We start from the raw sequence: 12,018 nt of genomic DNA, 5'->3' as shown, positions 1-12,018 counted from the left end.
TTGGTTCCCTCCACTTGCCTCAGCTGGTTCCCACGCCTGCCCTCCCCACCTCCTGCCCCGTCCTAGGAACCACCACGCGGAACATGGAGCCAGCGAAGGGTCAGGTTTTAATGTCTCGGTCCTCAGGCCCCCCGGCCGTCCAGCGCCCGGCCATTCCCCGTGGCCCAGCCACTCACTCTGGTGGTGGGCGGCCTGCTTCATCGGGGCCTTCAGCAGCCGCTGTCCCGTCGTCCTCGGGCACCAGTTCCACGTCCAGCTCCAGCTGACCCATGTAGAGGCCGACGGCACAAGCCCAGAGCAAGCCTACGGCCAGCACGGCCCCCACGCTCGCTGCCGCACCACCCAGCGACAGCTGCATGGGTCCCCGCAGCGCCGCCAGGCCCACCACGTAGGAGGAGCCTCCCCACACCACACACAGGCCGCCCAGCAGGAAGAAGCCTGTGCAGGGGGAGAGGGTGGGGGGAAGGGCACAGTCAGCGGGAGGGAGGGCCTGAGCTCCCAGGCGGGGGCTGCCTGCTGTGGGGTGGCTGGGGACCTGGGTGTGGGAACCCAATTACCCAGGGGTGGAGCTGGGTCAGGAGACTGAGGTGGGGTTAGTGGATGGGACAAAGTCAAGGTCAGGGTAGGGGTCAGTACAGAGCCAAGCTCAGGGGCGTGAGAAGGTGTCAGAGGGGGTGTCTAGGATGTGGAGGTGGGCTTCAGGACCAGAGGAGGAGTGAGGAGCTGGGCTGAGAGCAAAAACAGGGCTGGGGGGCGGTGGTGGGACTGGGCTGGGGCTGAGCTAGCATGAGGGGCTCAGTCAGGACTCTCTGTTGAGAAGTCATATAGGAGGGGGCAAGGACCCAAAGCCCTCCCTGGGGGCACCCACGAGGGTGATCCAGTGTCCTCGAAGTAGGGGTGGGTGGGTGGAAAGTCAACACAAGTGTGGGGGAGGTGGCTTCTGGCAGGGGAAAGAATGAGGGGTTCTACACTTAACTATGGGCAGGCTGGGATGGGGCAGGGAGGGATCTACACCCACTGGGGAAGATGGGGGCTCCACCTCCCCAGTGGGGGGTCAGGGTGGTGGTCTGCACTCACCATAAGCAGCTTCCCGACCCATGTCACTCTGCATGAAGGAGATGACCCCGATACCGGATGCCAGGAGGCCATTGCGGAACCAGGAGAGGAAGGCTACAGGAGGGGGAATGGTGGGGTGGGGGGAAGAAGTCAGCATTAGCTCAAACCCTGCCCCCACCCCCATTCTGCCCAATGTTATCCCACCATGCCATCCCACCCCGGATCCCGGCCTAGTCCTGGCAGCCCTCCACCTAACCTTATCCCCCTCCTCCAAACTGTATGGCTCCTGTCCACTCTGAGCCCTCTCTCCCAAAGTCCGCAGCACCAAAGAGCCAAGACAGTCTTTAGAATCTGGAGGAGCATCTAGGAACCAAAAATGCAGGACCTAAATCTGAGGGCAGGCAGATCCCAAGAGGTCACCCTCGTCCATGTCCCACCCCCATACACGTGCATCTCCCTCCGGGACAAACTGTTCCCTCACTTAAGGGCGCTCTCCAGCCACCCCCTTCAGTGTCCCTCCAATGTCAACTATCTGCGTCTGTCCTTCCTTGTTATTTACATCCATTCAAGACCCTTGTGGGGCCCTAACCGGCTGGTGGGGGTTACAAACCCCACACCCTTACCCCAGCCTCTTATCTACCCTCTTGCACAGGAGGCCCGTCCCGCTGCAGCCTGGATCACCCGGCCCTCCAATCAGCACAGAGCTTTGCTTTTATTGGTTGTTCCTCCCTCCAATCGGGAACTCGCCCCCTCTTCGTGGGGATCCCCGCTCCCGCCTAATGCATAGTGGTCGCCTCCAAGCTGAACTGGCTCTTCCAACACGGACCCCTCTAGTAGGCAACTCCCCACCCCTTTACGCTCTCTGGACACCTCTCTCCCCCAGGCAGTGCAATCTTATAAGGCTGCCTGTCCTAGCCCGACTAACCTCTTGGATCCCTACTGCACCGGACATACCGTCCCATCTGCAAGCCCGTCTTTGCGGACACACTGCGCTCTTGCAGCAAGCACTTCCCTGCGCTTACACGGAAGCCCTTCTCGCTCCGGAGCCCCAGCCCAGTTTCCAGCAGGAGCCCTGCCCCCACCCCCAACTCGCGCCCACCGACAGCTCGGCTATCCTGAACCCCGTCTCCCACCGTGGCCGACCCCAGCCTCAGACCTGTCTCGTGTGCCTTCCGGAGGAGCCAGGCGTCCGCACGATCCAGCTCGGACACGGGGGGCGGCGAAGCCCCGGCGCGGGGGCCGTGGCCGGGGGCGAAAGACCCCCGGGCACCCCCGCTCCGGGGCCGTGGAGGCGGCAGCAGCGCCCCCCGGAAGCGTAGCCGGGCCAGTCGGGCGGCCCGAGCCCACCACCAGCCGCCTCCCATGGTTCGCACTACGGCTGCCGCTCACCACCCCGCCCCCATAGGCCATCCGTAGGCTGAAGAACACGTCACTCAGGCTTATTGGCTCACCATTTGGGTTTGCGAACATCACTCAGGCTGGCCCCCACTGTCCATTGGTCAACACCGTGGTGATTCCTCCTCTGTCATCTGTGCCGGTACTGCGCGTCCCACCTAGCTTCTGCTACTGGACTACGAATCCCAGCGAACATTGCGCCATTAGGAGGCAGGTCTTCAGAAGCTGGGGATATGATGTCTGCTGGGAGTTGTAGTTTTTGTTAACAACTTTAATTCTCATGGCCAATAAACAAGAACAAAACAAAACTCTGCTTAATGTAGAATCTTAGAAAAATCTGGAAGAGTCTAGAAGTGAAAGTAAAACTTAAAATTAATCCTACTGATGAAGTAAGTGCTAATACTTAGTTGTATTCCTGCCCTTTTTATCTAGGTAAATGTAAAACGAGAGGTCATTTGACTAACTTTTTTCACATAACAATAAGTCGTGAACATTGGTGGCATTGAATACTTTTCACAGCATACTTTCTTACATTAAAAATACTGCTTATTTTGAACACAGTCCAAGATGCAAAAGATAGAAAAGGGTCTAATGAAAAGTAATTTTCACCCCACGCCCCAGCCAACCATCCCCATCTTCCCTTCCATGGCATTAAGTTTAATGGTTCATACAGATGCATTATACGTAGGTACCACAGGGGATCCTCGTTCCTAAGTTGTTTCGGATTTTCCCTATGATAAACAATTGCTGTTTCCTTTCTAGTTGAAACTTATGTCTGAGGCAGGAGGGACCTGATCCCACTGGCAAATTTCACCAGTGAGCTTCTGTCTCTGGGTCCACACATAGCTTTGTATATCTCCCTACTACACTGTGTGGTAGTGATCTCTATACTTACCTGTCTCTGCCAATAGGCTGTGAGCTTTCAGTGGACTGGGTCCTTGACTGACACATCTCCATGGCCCCCACCCCAATATAAGTAGGGGACTTGGGGTGCCTGGGTGGCTCAGTGGGTTGGGCCGCTGCCTTCGGCTCAGGTCATGATCTCGGGGTCCTGGGATCAAGTCCCACATCGAGCTCTCTGCTCAGCAGGGGGCCTGCTTCCTTTCCTCTCTATCTGCCTGCTTCTCTGCCTACTTGTGATCTCTGTCTGTCAAATAAATAAATAAAATCTTAAAAAAAAAAAAAGTAGGGGACTTAGTAAACAATAAAAACAAATAGATACCACTGGCTTTCCCAGTGCCAAAAATTCTGCTATGCACAGTCTGTGCATGATATCCTTTAATTCTCATTGTAACCCTGGGAGTTACGAACTAGAATGTTCCCTCTTTTATAGGGAAGGAAAAGTGAGGTAATACAAGTTGATGTTTGTTGGGCACGAACCATGTAACAGACACTGTGCTCTTGCTTTACATGGATATAAATCTTCAAAATAGGGGTGCCTGGGTAACTCAGTCTTGATTTCAGCTGAGGTCTTGATCTCAGGATCATAGGTTCAAGCCCTGCTTTGGGCTCTACACACAGCATAAAGCCTACTTAAAAAACAAACAAACAAACAAACAAACAAAAAACCACATCAATTTTATGTTTACACACTAGCAGGAAACAGTGCAAAATGAGATTGAAAATAAGTTCCTTTACAATAGTATCAAACCAAGAAATACGTAAGAAATGTTTTAACAAAAGACATGCAAGATTTTGGGGCACCTGGGTGGCTCAGTGGGTTAAAGCCTCTGCCTTCAGCTCGGGTCATGATCCCAAGGTCCTGGGATTGAGCCCCGCCTCGGGCTCTCTGCTCAGCAGGGAGCCTGTTTCCTCCTCTCTCTCTGCCTGCTTCTCTGCCTACTTGTGATCTCTGTCTGTCAAATAAATAAATAAAATCTTTTAAAAAAAAGATATGCAAGATTTCTACACTGAAAACTACAAAACACTGCTGAGTCACATTAAAGAAGATCTAAATAAGTGAAGAGATATACCATGTTCATGGATTAGAAAACTCCCTGCTCTCAAGGACCTTCCTTTCTAGAGGGATAGGCAGAAAATAAGCAATAAACATGCTAAATAAGTAAATCCTTAGGAAAGTCCAAGAGACTAGAGGAGCCCAGAGAGGCTACCTAACTCAGCCTCGGTATGGAGTCAGCAAGGGGGTGCCTGATTTGAAACCTGAACTCCGAGTAGGCATGGACCAGATAAAGCATGATCAGAGGCTTACAGAAAGAATCTGGAGCCCAGCAAAGCTTACAGTGCGTGCAGAAGACTGAACATAAACAATTATTTACCATCATGAAATGGTTTCCTTTCCTTTTCTTTTTTTTTTAAGATTTTATTTATTTACTTGATAGAGAGACACAGTGAGAGAGAGAACAGGAGCAGGGGGAGTGGGAGAGGGAGAAGCAGACTCCCCACCAAGCAGGGAGCCCGATGCAGGGCTTGATCCCGGACCCTGGGATCATGACCTGAGCTGAAAGCAGACACTTAACTTCTGAGCCACCCAGGTGCCCCAATATATAAAATCTTTAAAAAAAAAAAAAAAGGATCACACCACCTCCCTACAAAGGTTGGGTTGTATCAGGAAGAGATCAGAAACTTGCAAGAGGACAAGTGACCCCATCAATAGCTATCTCTCTCTCTCCATTCCTTCCTGAGTTCAAACCTTGCTATCTTTCACCTGGACAGCTGAAACCAGCCCACTTATTGGTCTCCAGAACCCCCTAAGGGTAGATTCTCCACTTATTACTTCAGCAAATATTTATTACCTACTATGTACTGAGCTATGTTTAAGAAACTGAGGATATGAGGATATGGGAGCACCTGGGTGGCTCAGTCTGTTAAGTGTCTGACTCTTGATTTTAGCTCAGGTCATGATCTCAGATTTGTGAGATCAAGCCCCCTGTCAGGCTCCACGTCCAGCAAGGAGCCTGCTTAAGATTCTCTTTCCTTCTCCTTCTGCCTTCCCCCTATCTCTCTCTAAACTAAAACAAAACAAAACAACAACAAAAAAACACTGAGGATATAGCTGTGAACTAGACAGAAAAATGATGTGTACCAGCCCCTATGGGCATGACAACACTGGGCAAGGGAGACAAAGGAATAATTAATATAATTCCAGGAAATGTCAAACCCATGCAGAAAATTAATCAAGGTGACAAGGGAGAGAATGACAAAAGTCTATGACAGCCAGCCTCTAGGAGGACGCCAGCCATCTTTACATTTTGTGTGGTTTCCTTTCACATCCAATCAGGACTGCTCTGTGTGGCCAAGGGAATACTGTGGAAATGACCAACTGTGACTTCCAAGGCTGAGTCATAAAAGACATTGCCACTTCCACCACGCTCTCTTGGATCGCCTTCTCTGTGGGAAGCCAGCTGCCATGTTGTGGAACACCCAAGCAGCCTTGTGGAGAAGGCAATGGCCAGCACTAGCTTGCCAGCCACATGAGTGAAACTCCTTGGAAGATTCCTCTAGCCCCTGTCAGGTCCTTGGACGACCATAGCCCTGGCCTGAACCTCATGAGAAGTCCCAAGGCACAACCACCCAGCTAAGCTACTCCTGTGGGTACTCCCTGATCCACAGAAACTATGGGCAATAATACATGTTTCTTATCTTAAGCTGCTGAGTTTTGAGGATGTGACATTGGAGTAGCCATTAGAGTGACAAGGAGTCCTCTATGAGGTGAAGAGGAGGAGGAAGGCTCCAAGCAGTGGGAATAGCATGTGCAAAGGCCCTGTGGCTGCAGTATGTTTGACATGCTGGAGGAAGAGCCGAGGGCCTGTGTGGCTGGAGCAAAGTGAGCAAGGGGAGAGGGGACAAAACGGTAAGAGACAGATGAGGTGGGTGCTTGGTAACTCAGGGGCCATGTTGAAGGCTTCCTATTTTATGCTAAGTGTGATGAGAGCCAGTGGGAGATTCTGACCTGGGGGGTAGCATAGCCTGACGTTCATCTTTAGAATGTGGTGCTCACTACTCAGTGGAAAAAAAGACTTAGAAGCCAGAGGATTTTTTTTTTTAAAAGATTTGTTTGAGAGAGAAAGAGAGAGAGACAGTGTGCAGAAGTGGTGGAGGGGCAGAGGGAGAGAATTTCCAACAGATTTCCCCACTGAGCATGGAGCCCAACGTAGGGCTCAATCCCACGACCCTGAGATCATGACCTGAGCCAAAAATCAAGAGTCGGACACTTAACCCACTGAGCCCCACCAGAGGCTATTTTAAATGAGCATCTAAAGATGTCTCTCCCCTACTGAAACCCTTCCATAGCTTTCCATCACCCTCTGGAATCTTGGCTCCGAGACCTGCTGGGCCAGGCTGCTCCTCACCTGCTCCTTCAACTCCTACTGAGAAGAGCCTGGACTTTATGGAGAGGGAGGCCGACTGGGAACTTTGGAGGGAGTTAAACTTGGGAGGGAGTTCAAATGGGCTGGAACAGCCTGGCTACTGGCAGTGAACCCTAAGCATTAAAAGGGATTAAGTGGAACTGAAAATACTTGAGACACATTTCTCACATTCTTGGCTCGTGGAATGGTTTAGGCTGATGAGAAGGGAGAGAAAAATGAAAGACAGCAAGGGTCAAGGCAGAGAAAACAAATCCTCCTTAAAGAGACAGATCAGAGGGTTGGCTGGCTGCCTCTGCACTTGGGATTTGATCAGTCGTTCTCATACACGACTGTCCAGGAGCCTTAGATGTTAACGCTCCAGCCTCACCCCAGACCAATGCAGGTGTATCTGCAGGTGGGAGGGACGACCAGGCATTGGGATCCTTTTACAGAATATATGGGGACTCACCACAAAAAAGAAATGGCAATTATGTGGCATGATGGAGGTGTTAGCTAAGGCTCCAGGGGTAATCCTATTACAACATTGTATATAATTGTGTGTATGTATGTATACACACACACAATTATGTACCAAATCAAATTGTTCTACCTTCCTTACACAATGCTAGATGTCAATTACATCTCAATAAAGAAAATTTTGGGGGGCGCCTGGGTGGCTCAGTTGGTTAAAGCCTTTGCCTTCGGCTCAGGTCATGGTCTCCGGGTCCTGGGATCGAGCCCCGCATCGGGCTCTCTGCTCGGCAGGGAGCCTGCTTCCCTCTCTCTCTGCCTGCCTCTCTGCCTACTTGCGATCTCGTCTATCAAATAAATAAATAATTAAAAAAATTTTTAAAGAACATATTTTTATGAAGAGCTGACCCCGGATATCAGACACTGTTCCAACTGGGGCCACAACAATGAAGTTGGGGGGGGGGCGCTCGATAAAGGATTAGGCTTTGTGGCAGGACATTTTAGGTCTGGAGAGGAAGGATAAGGCAGGTCACATGACCCAACCATCCAGCGTTTATTCGGGTTCCCTTTAAGCCCTGACACACAGGGGCTTGTGTCACATGTGTCAGGTCACCCGTCTGTTTTGCCCTGACCAACCCTGAGTCAGGCTGCCCCCTCCCTCCTCTCCCCACCCCAGGCCCCAAACAGCCCGTCCTCCCAACTGAAATGCTGATCAGCTTCTCCTGAGACCGGCTGACCACAGGAGGACACATTTCCTGTCAAACCCTGTTGCTTACTTACTTCCCCTCACATACGCAGCTTCATCTACTACAAACCCCACTTGCCAGAGGAAAGCAATGCCCTTTTCTCTTTGATTTGGACACACTTGCAGACCTCGGAGGTCAGAGCAGCCTCCCCACGGTGATGGTATGTCTGTCTGTCTTTCTTTCTTTCTCTATTTATTTTTACAGATTTTATCTTTAAGTAACCTCTACTCTCTGCATGGGGCTCGGACTTCCACCCCAAGATCAAAAGTCACATGCTCTAATATGGTCTTTTTGAATAAAATTTGAATAAAACTTCTCCTCGACTCAGATTCTTTTTTTTTTTTTTTAATTTGACATCTCCAGAAAGTTCTCGTGCCTTCTTCATTAGGTTAACTCCTAGATACCTTATAGTTCTTACCACTGCCTACTTGTGATCTCTATCTGTCAAATAAATAAATAAAATCTTAAAAAAAAAGATTTCATTTATTTGACAGAGATCACAAGTAGGCAGAGAGGCAGGCAGAGAGAGAAAGGAAGGGAAGCAGGCTCCTCGCTGAGCAGAGAGCCCGATGAGAGGCTCCATCCCAGGACCCTGAGATCATGACCTGAGCCAAAGGCAGAGGCTTAACCCACTGAGCCACCCAGGTGCCCCTAAATGAAATCTTTTAAAAAAAGAAAAGAAAACTCCCTACAACCGCCCTCCCCCTACCCCCTCCTCCTGGTAAACACTAATCTTTTTCTGTCTCTGTGGATTTGTTCTAGACACTTCATAGGGAGATGCAATTCTACAAAATGCAGCCTTCTGTGTCTGGCTTATTTCAGTTAGCTTAATGTTTTCAAGTTTTAATGTTGCAGCACAGGTCCAGGCTTCATTCCTTGTTTCAGCAGAATAATATTCCCTTCTAGGAATATAGTACATTGTTTGTCCATTTATCAGTAGATGGCCCTATGGATTGTTTCCATTCTTTGACTCTTATAAATAATGCTGCTGGCCGCTGGTATGGCTCAGTCAGTTAAGCATCTATATTTGGTTTGGGTCATGATCCCAGAGTTCCAGGATCAAGTCCTGCATTGGACTCCTTGCTCAGCAGGGAGCCTGCTTCTCCTTCTGCCTCTGCCCACTGCTCCCCCTGCTTGTACTCTGACAAATAAATAAATAAAACCTTAAAAAAAATAACGCTGCTATGAACACACACACGTTCTTTGGGGTTTCAGTGGGAAGCAGGGGCCGAAGGCTGGCTGCTTTCCTTGGCTTGCGGTCTCTTTCTAGAGCTGGAACTCCCAGCCTACCACTCTGATCTCCTGCCTCCTTTTTTTTTTTTTAAGATTTTATTTATTTATTTGACAGAGAGAGACACAGCACGAGAGGGAACACAAGTAGGAGGGTGGGAAAGGGAGAAGCAGGTTTCCAGGTGAGCAGGGAGCCTGATGTGGGACTCGATCCCAGGACCCCAGGATCATGACCTGAGCTGAAGGCAGATGCTTAACAACTGAGCCACCCAGGCGCCCCACTTCTGCCTTTCTTATGAGCAGCCCTGTAACGACCTCCGGCCCACCCAGAAAATGCAGGATCATCTCCCCATCTCACAACCCTTAACCACACTGGCAAATTTCCTTTTGCAAAGCAATATAGCATTCTTGGGTTCCAGGAATTAGGGTGTGCGCTATAGAGACTTTTAGAAGAGGGAGGCAGGAGAATCAGTAAATAGCAGATGTGAGTACAGGAGCCAGTGGTTAGAGGATCGTAAGGAATGGACCTGGAGCCAAACACTGCAGAAGGATTCTCAAAGCTGGAGGAGAAGGCAAAGAAATGAATTCTCCCTCTGAACCCTCCAGGAAGAGCACAACCTGCTGACACTTTGATTTCAGATTTCTGATCTTCAGAATTATTTTTTAAAAGATTTTATTTATTTGACAGAGATCACAAGTGGGCAGAGAAGCAGGCAGAGAGAGAGGGAAGCAAGCTCCCCACCAAGCAGAGAGCCCAATGCGGGGCTCGATCCCAGGACCCTGGGACCATGACCTGAGCTGAAGGCAGAGGCTTCACCCACTGAGCCACCCAGGCGCCCCTGATCTTCAGAATTATAAGAGAATGCATTTGCATTCTTTTTAAGCCCCTAAGTTTGTGCTAATTTGTTACAGCAGCAAACACAATTACCAAGCCTGAGCAGGAATACGGGTGACAGCAGATGGGAGGTCTGGAGAGGAAAGGAAAGGGAGTGATTTGTAACTGATCCTTTTAACAAGTGGAAAGTCCTGGGCTGTATCTAGGGTTTAGGGCAGCACTCTCCACCATGGCAGCCGCTGGGCGCATGTGCCTTCACTTAAATTTAAACTCACATTAGTGAAAAAGTAAAATCCAGGGCGGGGTGTAAGTGTTTAGTGGTTATATGTGCCCAGAGGCTGCCCTGTAAGACAACAAGGAGAGAAACCATTTCCATCCCTGCAGAACATTCTAGTGGGCGGTGTTTGTTGAGAGAATGAGGAACAGAGTGTGTCACAGTAGGTAAAATTACAAGACCAACCTGAAGAAAGTAAGGAAGAGGGAAGGGAGAAGTTGGCCGAAAACACCTAAAGCTGACATACTTTAAGAGAAACAGGGGCACCTGGGAGGCTCAGTGGGGCTGAGGCTCTGGTCATGACACCGGGTTCCTGGGATCTGATTTAGGCCCAGGCCTGGGATCCCTGCTGAGCCTGCTTCTCCTTCCCCCTGCTTGCGCCCTCTCTCAAACAAATAATAAATTCTTTTTAAAATGTCAACATTAATTTTTTAAAAAGAGAGGGAAACGGAGTAACCGCCAGAAGAAATAAGAAAGACTGTGTAAGAGATTTTACCTTTCACATCATCCGTCGGGTGCGGGAGGTCTGGGTGGCTCAGTCGGTTGGGTGTCTGCCTTGTGCTCTGGTCATGACCTCTGGGGGTCCTGGAATCGAGCCCCCGCGTGGGGCTCTGTGCTCAGTGACGAGCCTGGTTCTCCTGCCTCTGCCCCTCCGCACCGGCTTGTGCTCTCTCTCTGGCGCTCTATCTCAAATAAATAAATAAAATCTTTAAAAACGAAATGAGGGCGCCTGGGTGGCTCAGTGGGTTAAAGCCTCTGCCTTGGCTCAGGTCATGATCCCAGTGTCCTGGGACTGAGCCCCGCATCAGGCTCTCTGCTCTGCAGGGAGCCTGCTTCCTCCTCTCTCTCTGCCTGCCTCTCTGCCTACTTGTGATCTCTGTCTGTCAAATAAATAAATAAAATATTTAAAAAACCAAAAACATAAAACGAAACCAAATCATCTATTGGGGATACGGGAATCCAGAATAGGTGCGATGGACTGGATTGTGTCCTCCCCTGACTCGGACGCTGGAGGCCTAGCCCTCCGTGTGGCTGAATTTGGAGAGGGGGCTTTAAGGAGGTGAGGAAGGAGTAGGGTGGGGCCTCGACCACGTGGGATTAGCGCCTTAGAAGCCAATACGCTGGATTGCCTTCTCTCCCTGCGGCTACAGCTGGAACCCAACCACCCACCGCATCCCCTAGCCCACTCTACTCACTCATTGGCTGGGGCGGGCTATGGGGGGCGTGGCCTCTATGCAAATGTAGGGGTGAATTTCAACCCTTCAGGTCTTGAGGGAGTGGGGCTCCCTGCGGTGGCAGACAGTGGATAGGGACCTTCCTCAGCTGGCTACTGCAGCCCGTGGCGTGGCCCCTGCAAACCAGGAGGGACGCCTGGCAGAACTTGGGAACGCTGGTGTGGGAGACATTAGTGCTGGTCTCCAAGTAGCCCCAGCTATCCGCCTCCTGACCGCACGGCAGAACAGAACCTCCCCCATCCTTCTGGAAGTTCAGCAGGCCGCATGACTCGCTTTAGCCAATGAAAAACAACAGAGGTGGGGCGCCTGGGTGGCTCAGTGGATTAAAGCCTCTGCCTGTGGCTCAGGTCATGATCTCAGGGGTCCTGGAATCCAGCCCTGCAGGGAGCCTCCTTCTCCCTCTCTGCCTGCCTCTCTGCCTACTTGTGCGCTCTCTCTCTCTCTCTCTGTCTGTCAAATAAACAAAAAT

At 50.6% G+C, this 12,018-nt stretch overlaps 1 protein-coding gene across 2 annotated transcripts; it reads right to left on the bottom strand.

Annotated features, from left to right (window-relative positions):
• Nucleotides 1-88: 88 nt before the first annotated feature.
• Nucleotides 89-10,897, bottom strand: TMEM160 (transmembrane protein 160). Of its 2 annotated transcripts, none has more exons than XM_044257042.1 (4): nt 10,811-10,897; nt 2,213-2,691; nt 1,078-1,170; nt 89-438 (listed from the first exon to the last, which is right to left on the bottom strand). In XM_044257042.1, exons 2-4 carry the CDS (start codon nt 2,418-2,420, stop codon nt 173-175), a joined length of 567 nt encoding a protein of 188 aa, XP_044112977.1. In that variant the 5' UTR covers nt 2,421-2,691; nt 10,811-10,897; the 3' UTR covers nt 89-172. The 2 variants fall into 2 exon arrangements, with proteins under 2 accessions (XP_044112977.1, XP_044112978.1); XM_044257043.1 differs by having other exon boundaries at nt 2,213-2,694; nt 10,811-10,894.
• Between the last annotated feature and the right edge of the window lie 1,121 nt (nt 10,898-12,018).

The sequence above is a fragment of the Neovison vison genome, chromosome 7 (genome assembly GCF_020171115.1).
Source record: "Neovison vison isolate M4711 chromosome 7, ASM_NN_V1, whole genome shotgun sequence".
In the NCBI taxonomy this organism is placed as follows: Eukaryota; Metazoa; Chordata; class Mammalia; order Carnivora; family Mustelidae; genus Neogale; species Neogale vison.
Note: the sequence above shows the minus strand (reverse complement) of the source record. Positions and strands in the feature narration are given on the sequence as shown.

Coding starts and splice junctions, on each gene's coding strand:
- TMEM160 (XM_044257042.1), bottom strand. CDS start 2,420: ATGGGAGGCGGCTGGTGGTGGGCTCGGGCCGCCCGACTGGCCCGGCTA. Junction 1,171..2,212: donor CCGGAAGGCACACGAGACAG/GTCTGAGGCTGG, acceptor CCCCTCCTGTAG/CCTTCCTCTCCTGGTTCCGC. Junction 439..1,077: donor GGGTCGGGAAGCTGCTTATG/GTGAGTGCAGAC, acceptor CCCCCTGCACAG/GCTTCTTCCTGCTGGGCGGC.